This window comes from Rhinoderma darwinii, chromosome 1 (assembly GCF_050947455.1).
Source record: "Rhinoderma darwinii isolate aRhiDar2 chromosome 1, aRhiDar2.hap1, whole genome shotgun sequence".
NCBI classification, from domain to species: domain Eukaryota; kingdom Metazoa; phylum Chordata; class Amphibia; order Anura; family Rhinodermatidae; genus Rhinoderma; species Rhinoderma darwinii.
This window is the reverse complement of record NC_134687.1, coordinates 535,549,010-535,568,887: the sequence shown is the minus strand read 5'-3', so window position 1 is coordinate 535,568,887 and position 19,878 is coordinate 535,549,010. Positions and strand designations below refer to the sequence as shown.

At 41.9% G+C, this 19,878-nt stretch overlaps 1 protein-coding gene across 3 annotated transcripts in view; it reads left to right on the top strand.

Moving 5' to 3' along the window:
- Positions 1-19,878, top strand: part of SLF1 (SMC5/6 complex localization factor 1) — a 168,912-nt gene that overhangs the window by 88,244 nt on the left and 60,790 nt on the right. For all 3 annotated transcript variants that reach the window (XM_075837184.1, XM_075837192.1, XM_075837177.1), the window contains exons 8-11: positions 11,485-11,637; positions 16,038-16,204; positions 16,906-17,049; positions 19,096-19,258. In XM_075837184.1, the coding sequence (XP_075693299.1) occupies positions 11,485-11,637; positions 16,038-16,204; positions 16,906-17,049; positions 19,096-19,258 (627 nt within the window). The remainder of the gene's footprint in view (positions 1-11,484; positions 11,638-16,037; positions 16,205-16,905; positions 17,050-19,095; positions 19,259-19,878) is intronic.

Below are 19,878 nucleotides of genomic sequence, written 5' to 3'. Positions count from 1 at the left end.
CGCTGATTTTCCTAAATAGTCGATGCAAATGACAGTCTGTATAATATTCAAGCCATCAACCGTTGGAGTATAATGCAAATTTTATTGAACAAATCTAATGATAAAAAACTCAAAATCCACTGTTTCAAATTATTATGCACAACAGAGATCAAAACATTTTAAAGGTTGTAAAGAGAACTAAAATGGTAATTTGTTGAATTTGCAGCATCAGGAGGTCATATTTACAGAAATCAAAAGCTCTTTCAATCAAAAAAAACTTAGGCCAAGTTACATGTTAACATAGGACACATTCTTTGATATCACCTTCACAATTCTTGCATCCATTGAATTTGTGAGTATTTGGACAGTTTCTGCTTGAATATCTTTGCAGGATGTCAGAATAGCCTCCCAGAGCTTCTGTTTTGATGTGAACTGCCTCCCACCCTCATAGATATTTTGCTTGAGGATGCTCCAAAGGTTCTCAATAGGGTTGAAGTCAGGGGAACATGGGGGCCACACCATGAGTTTCTCTCCTTTTATGCCCATAGCAGCCAATGACACAGAGGTATTCATTGCAGCATGAGATGGTGCATTGTCATGCATGAAGATAATTTTGCTACGGAAGGCACGGTTCTTTTTTTTGTACCACGGAAGAAAGTGGTCAGTGATAAACTCTACGTACTTTGCAGAGGTCATTTTCACACCGTCAGGGACCCTAAACGGGCCTATCAGCTCTCTCCCCATGATTCCAGCCCAAAATATGACTCCGCCGCCACCTTGCTGACGTCGCAGCCTTGTTGGGACATGATGGCCATTCACCAACCATCCACTACTCCATCCATCCATCTGGACCATCCAGGGTTGCACGGCACTCATCAGTAAACAACACGGTTTGAAAATTAGTCTTCATGTATTTCTGAGCCCACTGCAACCGTTTCTGCTTGTGAGCATTGTTTAGGGGTGGCCAAATAATAGCTTTATGCACACTTGCAAACCTCTGGAGGAGCCTACAACTTGAGGTTTGCGGGACTCCAGAGGCACCACTTCAAATACCTGTTTGCTGCTTTGCAATGGCATTTTAGCAGCTGCTCTCCTAATCCTATTAATTTGTCTGGCAGAAACCTTTCTCATTATGCCTTTATCTGAACGAACCCGTCTGTGCTCTGAATCAGCCACAAATCTTTTCACAGTACGATGATTACGCTTAAGTTTTCTTGAAATATCCAATGTTTTCATACCTTGTCCAAGGTATTGCACTATTTCACGCTTTTCGGCAGAAGAGAGATCCTTTTTCTTTCCCATATTGCTTGAAACCTGTGGCCTGCTTAATAATCTGGAACGTCCTTCTTAAGTAGTTTTCCTTTTATTGGACACACCTGGCAAACTAATTATCACAGGTGTCTGAGATTGATTACAATGATCCAAAGAGCCCTAAGACACAATACCATCCATGAGTTTAATTGATAAACTAATAATTAAATGTTTGACACTTAAATCCAATGTGCATAATAATTTGGAACACGGTGTATGCAACCCATGTCTTAAAATAGTCTGGATATATTCAGTACACTATTTAATAGTAATTGACTGATAACCGTTTTTGCTGGAAGTGAATTACAGTTTCCTGCCCTACGAAGCTCAATTTTCTGCAGGTAATAATTTGTCTTAAAACCTTGATTGTACGAGGCTTGCCATTTATGTAATCTGTATATAACCGAGCATTGATAGTTGACTTCTTATTAGAAGATAACCATGACCGAGTGGTGTAAGCTCTTCAATGCTCTGAGAAAATGTACTCCTATATAAGCTAAGTCTTGCAAAAGGCTCTGTTTTTTACTAACCTTTTGTACAGTGTGTTAAAGTGCACGAGTTTTACAAAGAAGCAGGGGGAGGAAACCTCCAGCTCACCAGTCCCACGTCCGACACTCCAACCTCGCCCGGATCTCCGCGACGGTCCACGGTGGGTAGTGATGGAAAACAAAGAAAGTTGATCCAGCGCTGTTTTTGTGTTTAAAAAGGAATCAAAGCAAACCAAGTGTTCGAAACGCGTAGGCTCAGAATACCTACCTGAAACTGCCTTGCTACCGCGTCTGTTTGTTCGTTTGATTTTGACTTTTTTATACAAAATAAAATTAGGAACATGATTCCTTTTTAAACACAACAACAGCGCTAGATCAACTTTCTTTGTTTTGCTTGAGTTTTACTATTATATGGTCCCCCTCCAAAGACTCTTCACTTTTGCTCTCATTTGGGCTTGCTGGATTAAGTGGCTCGTGTAACAAGTAGAGTTATTAAACCAGATTTAAAAAGAGGAGTTAAAGTTCCTGTAAGTACTCTTCTTTACTTTTACTTTTTGAATTGTTCACTATTTTTTTGTAACTAGGAGAATGGATAGCAAGATTGGCGGTTTTCTTCAGTGCATAGTTTGCCACATGTATGCATGACTGGAGCAGGAGTTCCAGGGTGAATACCTCTGTGGCAGATATGAGCATGTTGTTCAGATCTGGAGGAGCAAAATGCAACACTGAGCGCGATAGACAATCTTGAGCGGAGCATGCTGCTCATTGAGCAAGCAGTTAGTGGGGTAGATCTGGAGGGTGAAGACATGGGTCAGCGGGACTGGGCAAGTAGCTGTATGTAATGTAGTTAGGGGCAGTAGAAAGGGGTCCAAGAAAAGGAAGGCCAATCCTGTTTGTGTTATTCCAAGCAAAATTGCCAAGTTGGGTGATGATGCAAGGGTGTCCGCCACAGAAATTGCAGTCCTAGTGGATCTCCATAACAGCCGGGAGAACAGCCCAGCTAATAGTCGGCGGGATGGTAATGAGGTAAGGCAAGACCATTAATAGTTTTAGGGGATTCTATAATCAGGAAGACTGATAGAATAATTTGTCGCCAATACCGCCTCAACCGAATGGTTTGCGGTCTCCCTGGTGCCAGTTTTCAGCATGTGGTGGAACGGGTGGATAAATTACTGAGAGGGGCTGGTGATGATCCAGCTGTTGTGGTCCATGTGGGTACCAATGACAGAATACATGGTAGGTGGAGGAGCCCTAAGAATAATTTTAAAGAACAAACTGAAGGGAAGGACCTCCAAGCAGTGTTCCCTATAAGGTGCAGGGCTGCGCTCCTTCCACAGTTCGCCCGCTCACTAAAGTTTAAAGCCCACGCATTGTCACTGGCGGCGGGCGGATGCAGTGGTATCGCTAGCACCGGAGGCGGCTCCGGTGCTAGCGACAGCCACATTCACTTGTATGTGCGTCCCCAGACACGTTAGGCCTGCAGCCTATGAGGCGCTGGGGAGACTCCCTGCGCAGGCTGGCATGATGACGTTGCATCATCATGCCGGTCTGCGCATGCTTCCCGCCCGTGAGGCAATGTAGCGCTCCGTCGCGGTAGCGGGGCAAGGTAAGTACAATCTTTTGTTTCTTGAGCGGGTTGTGTGGTAATGTACAGGGGGTGATTGCTGTGTGGCAGTATATACAAGGGGAGAGTGGGGCTGTGTAGCACTATATACAAGGAGAGGGGGGATTGCTGTGTAGCAGTATATACAGAGGGGAATTGCTGTGTAGCACTATCTACAAGTTGAAGGGAGGTCTGTGTAGCAGTATATACAAGGGGAGAGGGGGCTGTGTAGCACCATATACAAGGGGAGGGGAAATTGCTGTGTCGCAGTATATACAAGGGGAGGGGATATTGCTCTGTGGCAGTATATACAAGGGGAGGGGGGATTGCTGTGTGGCAGTATATACAAGGGGAGGGGGAATTGCTGTGTGGCAGTATGTATAAGGGGGCTGTATGGCGTTATTTACAGTTATTCTTTCATTGATGCCTATAATTGGCGTTTATAACTATTTTTCAGGTGTACTTGTAATATTTTAGTATTTAAAAAAGTAATTAAAACGAATTTAAAATACGTTTTATTATTCTCTTATTTAGTACGCTATATTAGCATTTACTGGGGGTATTACTTTTGGTCATCAGATCGCCCACCATTGATGGAGACTCGCCCTGCTCCCTAACTGCCCTGCTCAGGAGCTGCCAAGACAAGACATTCTCAGGAATACTACCTGTGCCATGCGCAGCACCGGAAAGACAGAGGGAGCTCAGGGAGTTAAATGCATAGCTTAAGTCTTGGTGTGGAGGAGAAGGCTTTGGGTTCCTAGAGCACTGGGCTGACTTTTCATTGGGGTACAAACGGTATTCTGCAGATGATCTGCACCTAAATGAAAGGGGGTCCGCTGTGCTGGGGGAGAGAATTCTATCTGGGGTGGTGGAGTATTTAAACTAGGGCTGAGGAGGGAGGTCAATGTAGAAAATAAAGGGGTAGTTAGATAGGAGAGGGGTCAGCCTATATTGTTGGGGGAGAAATAGACTGTGGGGAGAGGACTAGACAACAGGATAAGGAGAGCTGGAGGCCTTGGTACTGGAGGAACATATAGATATAATTGGTGTTGCTGACACATGGTTAGAAACGTCACATGACTGGGCTGTAAATCTACAGGGTTTGGCACTGTTTTGGAAAGACAGGGCAAATAGGAAAGGCGCTGGTGTATGTCTGTATGTTAGAAGTGATATGAAGGTGAGTGTGAAAGAGACAATAGTGGGTGAAGATTATGAGGAGGTTGAAACCTTGTGGGTACAATTTTAAAGAGAGGTAAACACTGAAAAAATTACTTTTGGTGTACTTTATGGACCCCCCAATATAACTGAGGAGAAGGAAGATCTGCTGCATAAACAGATGGAGCGGGCAGCACAGGGGGGGGGTGCAGTAGTGATAATGGTAGACTTTAATTACCAGGATATTAATTTGTGTCCTGGTTCGGCTTCTACTGCGAAGGGGAGACATTTCCTCAACCTGTTGCAGGAAAATTTTATGTGCCAGTTTGTGGAAGACCCGACTAGATGTGAAGCTCTGTTGGATCTGGTAATTTCTAATAATGCAGAGCTTGTTGGGAAAATCATTGTTCGTATAAACCTCGGTAACAGTGATCACAATATAGTTATATTTTACCTATACTGTAAAAAACAAGCACAGGCTGGGAGGGGAAAAACACTTAATTTTAAGGAGGCCAATTTCCCCAGGATGAGGGCTGCAATTCAGGACATAGACTGGGAACTACTAATATCAAGTAATGGTACAAATGATAAATTGGAGATCTTAAAATCTACGTTGTATAATTATAGTGCAACATTTATTCCTATGGGTAACAAGTATAAACAACTAAAATTATACCCCACATGGCTCACACCTTCTGTAAAAAGGGCAATATATGACAAAAAAAGGGCATTTGAAAAATACAAATCTGAGGGTAGAGCTGTAGCCTTTGTAAATAAAAGAGCTTAATACAATCTGCAAAAAAGTAATAAGATCAGCAAAAATACAAAATGGAAGGCCGGTTGCCAAGGATAGTAAAACAAATCCCAAACAAATCTTCAAGTATGTTAATGCAAAAAAGCCAATGTCTGAACATGTAGGACCCCTAAATATGGGTAATGGGGAGTTGGTCACGGGATCAAGAGAAGGCAGAGTTACTAAACGGGTTCTTTACCTCTGCATATACAACAGAAGAAAGCGCAGCTGATGTAGCCGGTGCCAGTGTTGTTAATACATCAATTAATATGCTGAATTGTCTGAATGTAGATATGGTCCAAGCTAAGTTAAATCGAATAAATGTGCACAAGGCCCCGGGACCAGATGGGTTACACCCTAGAGTTCTTAAAGAGCTTAGTACAGTTATTTCTGTCCCCCTCTACATAATCAGTGATTCTCTAGTGACTGGTATAGTGCCAAGGGACTGGCGCAGGGCAAATATGGTGCCTATTTTCAAAAAGGGCTCTAGGGCTTTCCCGGGTATTTATAGACCAGTTCGTTTAACATCAATCGTGGGAAAAATGTTTGAGGGGCTATTGATGGACTATATACAGGATTATGTGACAAAAAATAGTATAAGTGAAAGCCAGCACGGTTTTACGAAGGACAGAAGTTGTCAAACCAACCTGATTTGTTTCTATAAAGATGTGAGCAGAAGACTAGGCAGATGGGCCGCTGTGAATATAGTGTTTTTGGACTTTGCAAAGGCATTTTACACTGTCCCTAATAGACATCTAATGGGTAAATTAAGGACTATAGGTTTAGAACGAATAGTTGCTAATTGGATTGAGAATTTGCTCAAGGATCGTATCCAGAGCGTTGTGGTTAATGATTCCTACTCTGAATGGTCCCCAGTTAGAGGATGGTATTAATAGCACTATTTCTGTTTTTGCAGTTGACACCAGGCTATGTAGTATTGTTCAGTCTATGGAAGATGTTCGTAAATTACAAGCTAGTTTGAACACTCTAAGTGTTTGGGCGTCCACATGGCAAATGAAGTTAAATGTAAAGTTATGCACCTGGGTACCAACAACCTCCATGCATCATATGTCCTCGGGGGAGCTACACTGGGGGATTCACTTGTTGAGAAGGATCTGGGTGTACTTGTAGATCATAAACTAAATAACAGCATGCAATGTCAATCCGCTGCTTCAAAGGCCAGCTAAATATTGTCGTGTATTAAAAGAGGCGCGGACTCGCGGGATAGGGATATAATATTACCACTTTACAAAGCATTAGTGAGGCCTCATCTAGAATATGCAGTTCAGTTCTGGGCTCCAGTTCATAGAAAGGATGCCCTGGAGTTGGAAAAAATACAAAGAAGAGCAACGAAGCTAATAAGGGGCATGGAGAATCTAAATTATGAGGAAAGATTAAAAGAATTAAACCTATTTAGCCTTGAAAAGAGACGACTAAGGGGGGACATGATTAACTTATATAAATATATGAATGGCGCATAAAGGTTCAACCTTCAGAGGAGACAAGTTTTCTTTACTTTGAGAACTGTGTATCTCTGGAATAGCCTATCGCAGGAATAGCCGATCGCTGGTCACAGTAACTACAGTAGATGGCTTTAAAAAAGGCTTAGATCATTTCCTGGAATGAAAAAATATCAGCTCCTATGTCAATGTGTAGAAATGTTTCCCTTCTCTTTTCCCATCCCTTGGTTGAACTTGATAGACATGTCTTTTTTTAACCGTACCAACTATGTAAGGGCTCATGCACACGATCGTAGTGGTGTGCACGGCCCATGATTTGCGTCTCGGAAGGCCGCAGAGTGTGACCCGCGGGCTGCCTGAAAATCAAGAGCCGTGCACGTGGCCGTGTATATTCATTTAGATGAGCCTGGACTGCAAAATGCGGCCGTAATAAGTTATGTCCTATCTTTTTGCGGTCCATGCTCCCGGGCAATGCACAGACCGTGGAAACCACGGTCGTGTGCATGGGCCCATAGAAATTAATGTGCATGAGGTGTAACTATTTAAGTTGACACAGTGGTTTATATCATAATATGAAATGGACCATTATTGGTTGCTAGAGTCAATGTTAACAAGATGATTATATTAATGATTTGGCTGAATTACATTCTCTTTCAAAATAAGACATACATTTCTGGAGACATTCACAATTTTATTGCTGAAAAATAAATATTTTGACATTCTTTTAATCCAGCATCCTATAATCCATAATATTTGATCCAGCAATATACTGTGGAGTTTCACTTGATCAGAGGCTGAGGACTTGACAGAAAGCACCAATTAGGAACTTTCTCTAGTTAAAAAAAATAATTATATTTCATATGCCCTCTACACATGATGTTTTTGCCTATAATTAACGTATATGTTGGGAAAAATCTCTTTAATGGTTTGCTTTAAAGGGATACGTCATGAATCGGGGTCATGAGAGTTTTATGACACATCTGTTAAACTGATACCATTGTAGTTTATGGGTGACAGATGCCACTAATAGGCATCCAATTAATATATAATTCACCCATAGACTATAATGTTATCTGTTTAACGGATACGTCATGAAAGGCTATTGGAAAATCCAAGGTGTATCCGTTAAACAGATGACTTTGATGTATGGCATACAGTGGCATACGTCACCCATAAGTTTCCATGTTTAATAAAAAAAAAAATGTTATTTTGCAAGATCCGACGGGATGACAAAGTGTAGTCTACTACCCTATTTCATTCTTCCAAAAAAAAAAAAAAAAAGTGTACTGACACGTAGGGATGTCACGATACCAGAATTTGGACTTCGATACCGATACTTAGTTTAGTATTGCGATTTCGATACAAATTCGATACTTTGCCAACAGTCATAAAAAAAAAAAGTTCTTCAATTTTCTGATGTGAGGCGCGAGGTGTGATGATGAATTTAACCTCCACGTGCCTCACATTAATAGTAATTAACCCCATCATATTTCTCAGTCATAATGGGTTAATGTGTGAGGTACATGATGGGGTTAATTACTATTAATGTGAGGCACATGGAGGTTAAATTCATCACAACTTGTGCCCCATAATAAGTGATAGAAAGCAGTTTTTTAGTTTTTTTTTTACAGCGCACACATCATAAATGATGCAAAAAAATTGTTGTGCAGGTCATTACGGCCGCGCCGATACTGAATGTGTGTATATTTTATGTATTGAGACTTATTTTAATGTTTATTGTAAAAAAGGTGTATGTGTATTTTTTTTAAATTTAACATTACTTTATGTTTTTACTTTATTTTTTAAACTTTAATGTACTGGCATATATCTATATGCCAGTACATTAGCCTGTGTACGGATAGTACACAGGCAGTTGTTAGGGCATATTTAGGTATGTCCTAACAGGAAATATGGTAGGACAGCCATGGGGTCCTACAATGGACCCTGGGCTCCTTGCCCATATATGGTATGTCCATCAATCGCGTCACAGGAATTCCCTGTGACGTGATCCAAGGGGCATTCCCCCTTCTCATTTTCCCGTGAATGCTGCAGTCAGCTATGATCGCAGCATTCACGGAAATAACGACGGAGATGAGAGGTTTCTCTGATCTCTGCCAGCGGGGCTGCGGCTGTGTAATACAGTCATTGCCCCACTCCTGACAGGAAGTGCATGCGCGGTCAGCATGAGGAGATGCGGCCGGCGCTGCACTAATGAGCGGCGGTACAGGCACTGAAGACAGAACATGGGGGTGTTTTGTAGTGTGCCTGCCATGATCTGTTTTCAGTGCCGCTGCTCATTAGTGCAGCGTCGGCCGCATCGCATCATCCTGACCCCGCGCACTTGTTATCAGGACTCAGGAGAGCGGCAATGACTGTATCACACAGCCGCAGCCCCGCTCTCATACATTCATATGTTACAATACTGAGCTGTGCGGCCGCACAACTAAGTATCGAAATACATGAAATAACGTTATCGAACCGTTTGGGGATGCAGAGTATCGAAACAGTATCGAAGTTTCGATGCATCGTGCATCCCTACTGACACGTATACCATCTCGACAGAGGCCAAAAGGACAAATATGGACATGTTCAGCGTATGCATCGAGAGCCCTTCCGACGTACACGCTAAATGGATATCACAAACGTGATGTCAGCAGGGCCATAATATCAGCATTTGTGTTAACATTTTATATTTACTCTCTAACTGAAGGTCCTCTATCCTTCCTAGTAAATATATAATTTGTCCTTCTATTTATGCTAATTTGTCTCACATAAATTTTGAGATCATCCAACTAATTTTAATATAAAATAAAGAGAACACAATTAAACACAAAATGCAGCTTTTAAATCATCATTCCATTTATTAAGGATAGGATTTATTAAAAACCTATATCATCCATGTGAAAAATAACTGGTTGTGCCACACTTGGCATTACTACTGCAATCAAACGTTTGCTATAACTTGTGATGAGTGTTTTACATCACTGTGGAGGAATTTTGAGGGTCTCTTCCTTGCAGAATTATTTTAATTCGGCAACATTGGAGGGTTTTCAAATATGAATTGCCCATATAAGTTCTTGCCACAGCATCTCAATGGGATTCAAGTCAGAACTTTGACTCGGCCACCTCAAAACCTTTGATTTGGTTCTTTTGAGTCATTCAGAGGTGGACTTGCTTGTGTGCTTCAGATAATTGTCCTGCTGCATAACCTAACTGAACTTGAGCTTTAGGTCACAAACTGACGGGATTTTTAGGATTTTGTGACAGAGAGCAGAATTCATGGTTCCATCAATTATAACAAGTCGTCCAGGTCCTGCAGAAGCAAAGAAGCCCCAGACCAAGAAACTACCACCAACATGTTTGACTGTGGGTATGATGTTCTTATGGTGGAATGCGGTGAAAGCTTTATGCCAGATGTAATGAGACCCATGTGTTTCAAAAGGTTCACCCTTTGACTCAATCAGTGCACAGAATATCCCAAAAGTCTTGTGGGGTCATTCTAGATGTTTTTTGGCAAATGTGAGAGAAACCTTTGTGTTCTTTTTGGTTAGCTGTGGTTTTCGCCTTGCAACTCTCCCACAGATGCCAATTTTGCCCAGTTTCTTATTATGGAATCTGGTACATAGACCTTAAAGTGCTTGTTCAGTTTATACCCTTTGGGATCTGCTTATTTTCAGAGTACCCTCCTAACTTGTAGGGATTGTCCAAAGTGTAGAAGCCCTTTAACTGAGGCGAGTGAGGCCTGCAGTTCTTCAGGTGTTTGTAGTGTTCTTTTGTGACCTCCTGGGTCAAGGCGCTCTTGGTAAAATCTTGGTAGGCCGGCCACTCCTGGAATTGTTCACCACTGTTAATATTTTCTCCGTTTGTGGATAATGGCTTTCACTATGGTTGGCCTTAGCAATGGCTTTGTAGTCTTTTTTCATACTGGTAGATTTTAATAACTTTGTTTGACATCTGTATTTGAATCTCTTTAGGACGTGGCATCATGTGCTGCATTTAGAGACCTTCTAGCCTGCTTCATATTTTTGGACTGGTTCTATTTAAGTGATGTTTAGATTCAACATGTCTGGCAGTAATCGTGCCTGGGTGTGGCGTGTGAAACTAAGTAACTAAGTGGCAATTATTTTTTCATATAGGTCCAGGAAGGGATTAACAGCATTTTTTTCTTCAATAAATGAAATCCTAATTTAAAGACAGCATTTTGTGTCTACGTCGGTTATCTTTGTCTAGTATTAAAGTAGCTTGATCAACTAAAAACAGTTAAGTGTGACAAATATGCAGGAATAGAAGAAATTGGAAAATTACCAAGTACTTTTTTTTTTTTTATTCACAGCTCCGTATTTTGATATATTCAAATGCTGTACATACTACTATCCGTCCCTGTGACGCAAAATATCAATATACATTTTTTTTTTACTGAATAACACATACACCCTCCTATGCCAATTTCCTAAGTAGGTTTTTAGACTATAGAATACAAACACAGGCAGAAGATGCAGACTACATGTACTGTAGATGTTGCCTTATGAAGTCATGTTCACGTATAAAGCCATGGTCGCGTCACTGCAAGTCTTGAATACTAATTGCCACAACCACTGTGTTTTTCCCTTTTGAGTGTGAGTAACATGCATCGTGTCTTCACTCAGCTAAGTCTTTTACTTCAGTGTTCTTCACCAAACCCTTTGACACTTGTAGGGGAAAGTTGAAATTGGCCGAACAAGTCTGAACAGAATTGAAGAGCTTATTGAAGGACAATTTTTTACAGAAGCATTTGGAGAAATTGGACGCCTTATTCCATTGGTCTTTCCTCAGCATTTGTTTGAGTTGCTCCTCAAGCACTTCATGCAGGTAAAATGCTTTCGATTTTGCATATATTGTTTAAAGCGTGCATATTCGTATTTCTTTTTCCTGTTCATCTTATGGGGGGGGGGGGAGACACAGACCATGGGTATATGCTGTTGCCACTAGGGGGCGTGACACTAAGAATCAAAAAGGTGTTGGCCCTTCCTACAGTATATACCGCTCCTACAGGCACTGAGCTAGCCTTTGCTTTTTTATGTTAGTCCATTTTTCTCTCTTCTTTTTTTCCAGTGCTTAATGGATGATTCTGTCCCCTACTTACTCCAACGTTTGGCGGGCGCCCAATGTTTCAATGCACTGTCCCCCTGCCATTCTGAAGACGAGGGACAAGAGCACAAGCTCCTCTGTTGCCCACCAACCTAAGGGTCATCTCCCTTTGCTCCCCACCAGTGTCCAACCTCACCGCAGCTGGCACACGGAGGGTACTTCACTGCTGGTCTTACATTCCGGGGATGAACTGGACTTCAGGACAGGTAAGTATTACCTCACTCCCCCTGCCCTCCTTTAACCATGTGCCTCGCACATTTTTGCATAATTTTATACTCGTGCATCACTAAGGCGCACTCCTCCTGGCGCTTCTAAGTTGGGCGTCTCCTTGCTCTTCCCCAGTGGTACCTTCGGTGAGGAGACTATGTCCTGCGTCCCACAGCCACCATTTCTCTTGGCGGCTTTCCATTATGGTGCAGCACTCATGCCCCTGCTCTTGGTTAGCGATTGGTGTGCGGCCGTCCCCTGACCGCCGGCAACCAATTGTGGCACGGAGAGAGGGCAGGTCATAATCTCTTTCTTTTTGCTTCTTACAGACAAACGGAGACACAGTGTCAATGGACCTCTCCAGGGCTGCTGTTGGCACTGGGATCTTGTTATTCTTTTTCCAAACAAGTAGGATTTGCCATTGGCACCCCCTCTTTTGTTCCCAAACCTTTCTCAGACACGGAACCAGTAAATTACCGTAGTATGTACCTAGAACACTCTAGGTAACCTCAGGCTGCCATTACACCCTTCAAGGGAATCACAGTTTTGTCTCTTGCAGTATATTAAGTGGACTTTACTGCCACGTCTCACATTAGAGGAGAATCCTTCCGATAAATAGTTTATGTAGTTCACTTTGCCTGTTCCACATGTGGCCAAAAATTCTCGTGTGATCAACCTACTCATCTGTGCGATGCATGCCAGCCTCCAGGCCAAACATCTTTAGATGCCCAACCTGTGGCCGAACCATCTCAGCCATCCCCAGCAATACCCACGCCTAATACTAAAGGTGATCCGTAATGGGCTCATTCCCTCTCCAGGGTTATCGGTGACCTCTCCAATGTCACCCAGTCCATGATTGGCATTTAGGCTTGCCTTGCTGACTTCTAGGGACTCTCCGTTCAATTCTTCTTTCTGTGGCAGGCCTCCTAAACGGGTTAGATCCACGCGGAGACCTATTTGACACTTATTGCCCTCACCAATAACCCTTATCCGAGGGTGAACTCTCGGATTCCAATTTGGAGCTGAATGACCACAATAGACCAAGTTGGCCTCTACGGTTGACAATCTCTTCACTGTGGTCAGAGACACCTTACATCTCACAGATGTGGAACCTTCTCCCCAGGCGATCGCACAAACTTTTCACCTCCCACTCAGAGTTTGAAGCGGTAGTCTCGAAGGAATGAAAACATTGTGATAAGAAATTTGCCTAGAAACACTCACCAAACGGTTTTTTGAAACCTTTTATTAATACTCCTCCAGTTGACAATAAAAGACAGTTAATCTCTGATTTGTACTTCGCATAGGTTTTACACGGGTGCTCGCCTCCGTTTCTTGCATGTTTATTACTGTATTCTTTTCCATATTGGGTTAACTATTCTGTACATTGGATGGTATCCAACTGTTTAGTATATACTCTTTTTATTATGATAAAAACCTAGTAAAAAATTTGCCTAGACCTCCCGTCTGGATCTTATGTATCCTTTTCCAGAGGCTATTTCCTCAAAATGGTTGAAGCCTGCAGCTGTGGATCCTTCGGTCTGGTCTGCCAACAATTCTTCTAAACGCTCCTTGACAGCCCTTCCCTTTTGTTTGCTGAGATCTCTTTGGACGAAATCATCTCGGAAGCAACAGGTTGGAAAAGCGCTCACCTGCCTCAAACTAAAGCTAGTCGTGCTCCTAATCTCTGGAAACTGGAATTTCGTTTTCATCCCTTTCGTAGATTCCTTGCTTTACGGGCATCCGCAAAGCAGTCTCACCAAGACTCTTAAGAACAGACCTTCATTTAAGCACCGCTTGGAACTCCCCCTTTAGGCCGAAGAGCTTGTAGCAAGTAAGACCAGTTTCTCTTGAAGATTCCTCCCGCCTTGGGTCTTGATTGGGGCAGACTTCTACTCTTCAATGACGTCTTGCTATCTCACATCTTGGACGCCAGGGTGCTGGAAGTAGTCTTCTCAAGGTTTAAGATCGAATTTGTATGCCTTCTGTCTGACAGGCGCCTTTTTTTGAGCAATAAACTTTCTTGAGTCAAGGATTAATTGTCCCTGTTCCTCCAGGCCAAGAATTTTGAGAGTTTTACTCCGTACTTTTGTGGTCCACAAAGTGGACATTCAGTTCACCCCATTCTGGACCTAAAACTTCAGAACGCCTATGTCAAGATCTGTCATTTCCGCATGGAGTCCCTCCGGTCGGTAATCGCCTCTATGGAAATGGGGGACTACCTCTTCTCAGTGGACATCAGGGATGTGTACCTGAACGTCCCCATTTACTCTTCCCAGAAGCGTTTCCTGTAATTTGTAGTTCCCCTTCATTGCTACCAATTTGTGGCCCTCCTGTTCGCCCCACGGCTATCTGTGATCATGGTAATTTTTGTTTCAGGGGGATTTCAGTCGGCCCCTATCTTGTCGATATCCTCATTTAAGTACCCGTCCAAATCCAAATCTTGCCTGACTCCCCATTGGAGACTCACTTATGTGGGAATGGTGTTCGATACCAACTCGGACCGGGTGTCCCTTCCTCCCGGGGGAATTGTCCACCCTGAAGCAGGGAGTATGTGCTCTGTGGTGGGACACTCCCACCTCTCTCCACTTTTCAATGAAGGTTCTGGGATCCATGGTGGCTTCAATTGAGGAAATTTTCTATGCCCAGTTTCACACTCGTCTGCTTCAGAGGGCGGTCCTTTCCTGGTGGAACCGCTCTTCGTATTCCCTAGACAACAGAATCCATCCCTCGATCGTCTGCTGGACTCTTCTCTCGTGACTCTCCTCCTCGGCAATCTCTCAGGTCCACTCCTTTCTCTCTTTCCACTGGCAGGTCCTCTCCATGGACGCCAGCCTTCGGGGTTGGGGAGGTGCCTTTTGAAATCTCATAGTCTGGGGTCTCTGGTCCCACCAAGATGCCATTCTCCAAAAGTCCGGTCCAAGTCCAGACAGACACCGCAGTCACCTACCTCAATCACCAAAGCAGGATACAGAGTTGATCAGCAATGGCGGAAGCATCCACGATTCTGGAGTGGGCTGAGCTTCATGTTCCTTCTCTCTCGGCAGTCCACATTCTTGGGGTTGACAATTGGGTCGCGGATTATCTCAGTTCCAAACCGTTTGACCCAGGGGCTCGGGCCCTTCATCATGAGGGGTTAGAAACAATTCTGTTTCAGGTGGTGCATGCCAGACTTGGACTTGCTGGCGTCTCGACTCAATTGCCCCTCTTCATCTCAAGGTCTCGGGACCCGAAGGCTTACATGGCCGACGCTATGGTGTCTCCATGGGATTACTTCAGCCTGATCTATATTTTTCCCCTGCTGTCTCTTCTTCCCCTGCTGTCTCTTCTTCCCAAGTTCTTCAGCAGGATCAAGGCCAAGAAAAATACGACCAACTTCATCGCTCCGGCCCGGCCGAGCTGTTGTTGGTAGACCAACGTGGTGGCTCTACTAGTCGATGTTCCGTGGTGCTTACCTCTTAGGCACGATCTGCTCTTTAAGGGGCCTCTCTTCCACCCGTTAACAATCCCTATGTTTAACGGCTTGGCTGTTGAAGCCGCAGTGCTGAAAGCTCGAGGCTTATCAAAGCGAGTGATCCAAAACGTGTTAAAGGACCCACATTTATTACCGGAATTATCTGCAGTAGTGTGAAGATTGGCATCTTTCTTCCTTGGTTCTTTATTTATAAATGGCATGGGGGTGTGTTACTTATCGCTCTGACACTGTCCAATCGGCTATGGACTGTGGGAGAGCGGCTTGTGCTCTGTGATCTCTCTCGCAAGAGCACATTCTCTCTGCAGAACAACAAGACTGTGATCTTTCGAGAGAGATCACACAGCACAAGCCGCTCTCACACTTGTTGCCTGGGTTGCTTTGCATTCTTTTATGTTTTTTTATTGTGGAGCATTGTTTTATTTTGGATTCTATTTTCTTTTAGGGGAATGTAGACATCATCAACTTTGGTCAATTTTTTGATATGTTTTCCAACCTTGTGCATTATCGACCTCCTTGGGAATCCAGTCATATGGTACAGTACTACCTTAATGTTCTTCAGTGTCCAGTTTGCAAGAAGGGGACATGGTCTTTCATCGAAACTCTTATACAGTAAGCAGCCTTTAAACTAGTTAAGACTTTATCAAAAATATTCTATAGTGTATAAAAAATAATCTCTTACATGTATTCATTTTGCAAGTGTCCTTAAAAGGGAACTATACCTTTTGGTCTCCCTATTCTGTATATTTCTCAAAGAGTTGCATACCAGACATAAACTCCACTGCTGATAGCGGTGCTAGTGTTGAATTCCAAGCAAATCTAAGTACATTCTTTGGAATACTGCATCTAAGGCTGTATTTAGTGTCATGGCTTCAGTTTATAATAAAGCCATAACAAATTTGTTGGATCTTTTTTCAAATGTAACCTAAAGATACCTGATGACCGCCATTGATTTACAATGGGGTCCATCAGGTTTCCTTGTTTGTTTTTTTGTTTGCAAGAATACAGAATGTCCTGTTTATGCCATAAAAATTTCTTAAATCCTGACAAAAAGTGAATAATGGAATTGTGAACAGAACCTTACAAACCGCTTGATAATGGTTGTGCAATGGATACACAGTCTGGGAAGGGTATGTCTAATAGATTCCTTTTTGTAGAAGTGAGAAAATGGTGTACTGTACAATAAGCATTGGCTAAAAGTACACCTGGTAACTAAATGCAGCACAAAAATATCACTTGTTTTGTTCATTGAACAACCAGAAGTTTTGAAACATTTGCTGTTTTTATTGAAGTTTCTCATCCTCTTTTTGAAGGTGTTGTCTAGAGGACAGATTCTGCTTATGCCATGAAACAGCTGATATGGAAATTGATAGTCATAAAAGGAGAAAAATTGTTGCAACAATACTAAAATTTCTGACAAATGTGATGCAAGAGGAAACAAAAGCACTGAGTAAAAAGTGAGTTTATCCCTGATTTGTAGATTATGTTGTGAACTTTGTTTTGCTATACTAGTAATAGGCTATAGTCACACCACAGTAAAAAAAAAAAAGGCTGTTAAAACGGATCAACTGTCTGATGCTCTCTGGCCAGGGATTCTCATATGGCCTTGTGAGTGCCAGGATAAATTTTTAACGGCCGTCACGTGGATGGCTTTCTGAAAAACGGATCCATTGACTTTTATGGGGACCGTCTGGCTGTGAAAACAGACAAAAATAGAAAATCTTCTATTTTTTGATAGCCAGTATTCACGGGCTGTTACCCAGCCATTTTTAACCGTCGTATGAATATAGCCTTACCCATTTTGAGATACATATAAATTTACCCAGATGTGTATCATATACTGTATGTTCTATTTACTGTACAGGTCATCTGGATACCTATTGGATAGGTGTGTTCTTTTTTGTAATAACTGACTTTGTTCAGATTGAAAATAGGCATTCATCTGTGTTTTGAGTTTATTCCCGCCACACTTTAAAATCCTCCCTTTTTCTCATTTATTCGTACAAATGCAATGTCACATATTTACACACAATATGCCCATCTGAAACCCCATATTAATCAACCAAATTATAAAAGTAAACAAAAAAAATCTCACCTTTTATTAACTATTTACAAATTAAATTTTTTTTTTTTTTATGAAAAGTGCAAATATTACCAGTAGGGAGTGAGAAATAGGGTAATTATAAAAAATAGTGTCAAAAACTTGGACAAGGGAACTGATGACGATTCATGGGGCGATGAAGAATCCGGTCCATCTACCAGGAAGCAAATGTTACAATCCGATGTAAGAAACACAGTAGAAATGGGTGTTTTATATATACGGCTTATGCTGCAGATTTGAATTGCAAAGGGAGAAATCCGTGCTGAAAAGCAACATAATAGATATTCTGCAAATATCCACAGCATGTCCTCAAATCCTCAGCAGAAAAATCCGTAATGTGTGAATCTGGTTTGGAAAACCCTATTTACATGTATTGTACTGTATGGAGTGTAAGGTCATATTAGGGTTCAACCAAGTTAGGTTCCTGTATTGGGCCCCATTTTTGGCGTATTTTTCTAGAAGGGAACAATAAGGAAAGTGTAGGGATAGATAAAAGATGGGATACGAGTAAAAAATACTGACAGAATAGATTGTGGGAACCACAGTGAGACCATTACCTTCCACTGCTAAGCAGCTTTTTAGCTAATTATTATGTTAGTTACACATTTATTGGTGATATATTAGAAATCTATTTATTAATGGTTATATTTTATATTGCACTTCTACTTTTCTACTGAATCAGGCTGCCTAATGTAGAAAATCAGTGAAGTCAAAGGGACACCTCCACGTCGTTGACAATAAGGGTCAGTTCACACAGTTATTTGGCGCGGAAACAGCGTTGGAATCATCGCCAAAAAACGTCTAAAATTGCCCCCCATTGATTTTAATAGAAGGCAGAGGCGTTTTTTTTTCCCGCTGGCGGCTTTTGGTCGCTCTCAGGAAAAAAAAGCGGCATGTCCTTTCTTACAGCGGTTTCCGCCTCTGACCTCCCATTGAATAAATGGGAAGCAGAAAAGACCTACGGCACTAGTTTCTGAGCGTTTTCCGCTGCGTTTTTTCAATGGCCGCAAGCGAAGAATGCTGCAAAAACTGGGGGAAAAAGTGCAGGCAGTTCAATATCTGCCTCAAAATTCCTGAAGGACAGGACTTAACAGTCAATACTGACTGACATTTTATAGTAAAAAAGAAAACAATAATGTATCTTCTCGAATTGTTTTGAAGAGGAACTGATTCTCTACACTTACTTATCAAATCCTTATGAGATTTAACAGATACATTTCCATTGCAGAGCAAACCTACAGGTTCAACCTAGTTATGTATATTGCGAAAGTGTTAAAATGTCTTGATTTAACTAACAAGGTGTATTTTCATGTTGAGATAAACTAGTAACACTTTATGTACAATGGAACATAAACTCTCTTAATACAATTCCTAACTTCCACTTTTCCAATTGTTATTTTAGACTTTGTGAACAAGCAGATTTTTCACGCAAAACTTTGTTTCCATCTTTTATTGTTGGAATCTTTTGGCCCGAAACCAGAACAATGGTCTTTTTAACTAAGAATATTAGCGTCTTGACAGATCTTTTAATAATGTTTCATAAGAAGATGCATCATATAGATAATGTGAGTATTACTATTGCTGAATAATCATAATCCTTGGCTTGTCATTGACCATAAACTTTCAAGTAAGCAGCCCTTGATAAGTAATAAGGGTATTCGCTGTTGTGGCTGTAGTTCCCATTGTTGAGCATAGGGGTCCAAAGTTTTGCTCACAAGAAATAATGGGAAACGGGGGTAAGGTCCAATTTGCAGATAAGTCGTTGCCAGGCTGTCAGAGCAATTGAAGATAGCCATACATAGAGGCCATATGGGACTGTCAGAGGTTATCCTTCAAACATTCCCTATAATGATCCTGTCAATTTCAGTTGGGTTATTAATGACATTGGCACAGGCATTGTTTTGGAGCATGACATTCTGTTATATCTGTCCAGGTGCCTGATGTCAGCTGCTACTCTGTTTAACATTGTGATCTTTGTAATTGTCACAGGAGTAATAGATCAGATGTCAAGGGGGTAAAATAATGTGAACATGGATGAGACATTTGCAATAAGTAGCAGCAGGAATCGATGTCAGACGTAGTGCTCAGATGAATCCTATGTGCAGTGCATGCAATCTTTAATTCAAGACTATCCTTTTTCTTGGGGCCATGGTAGGGCTGGGTGATTACTCGAATTAATTTGATT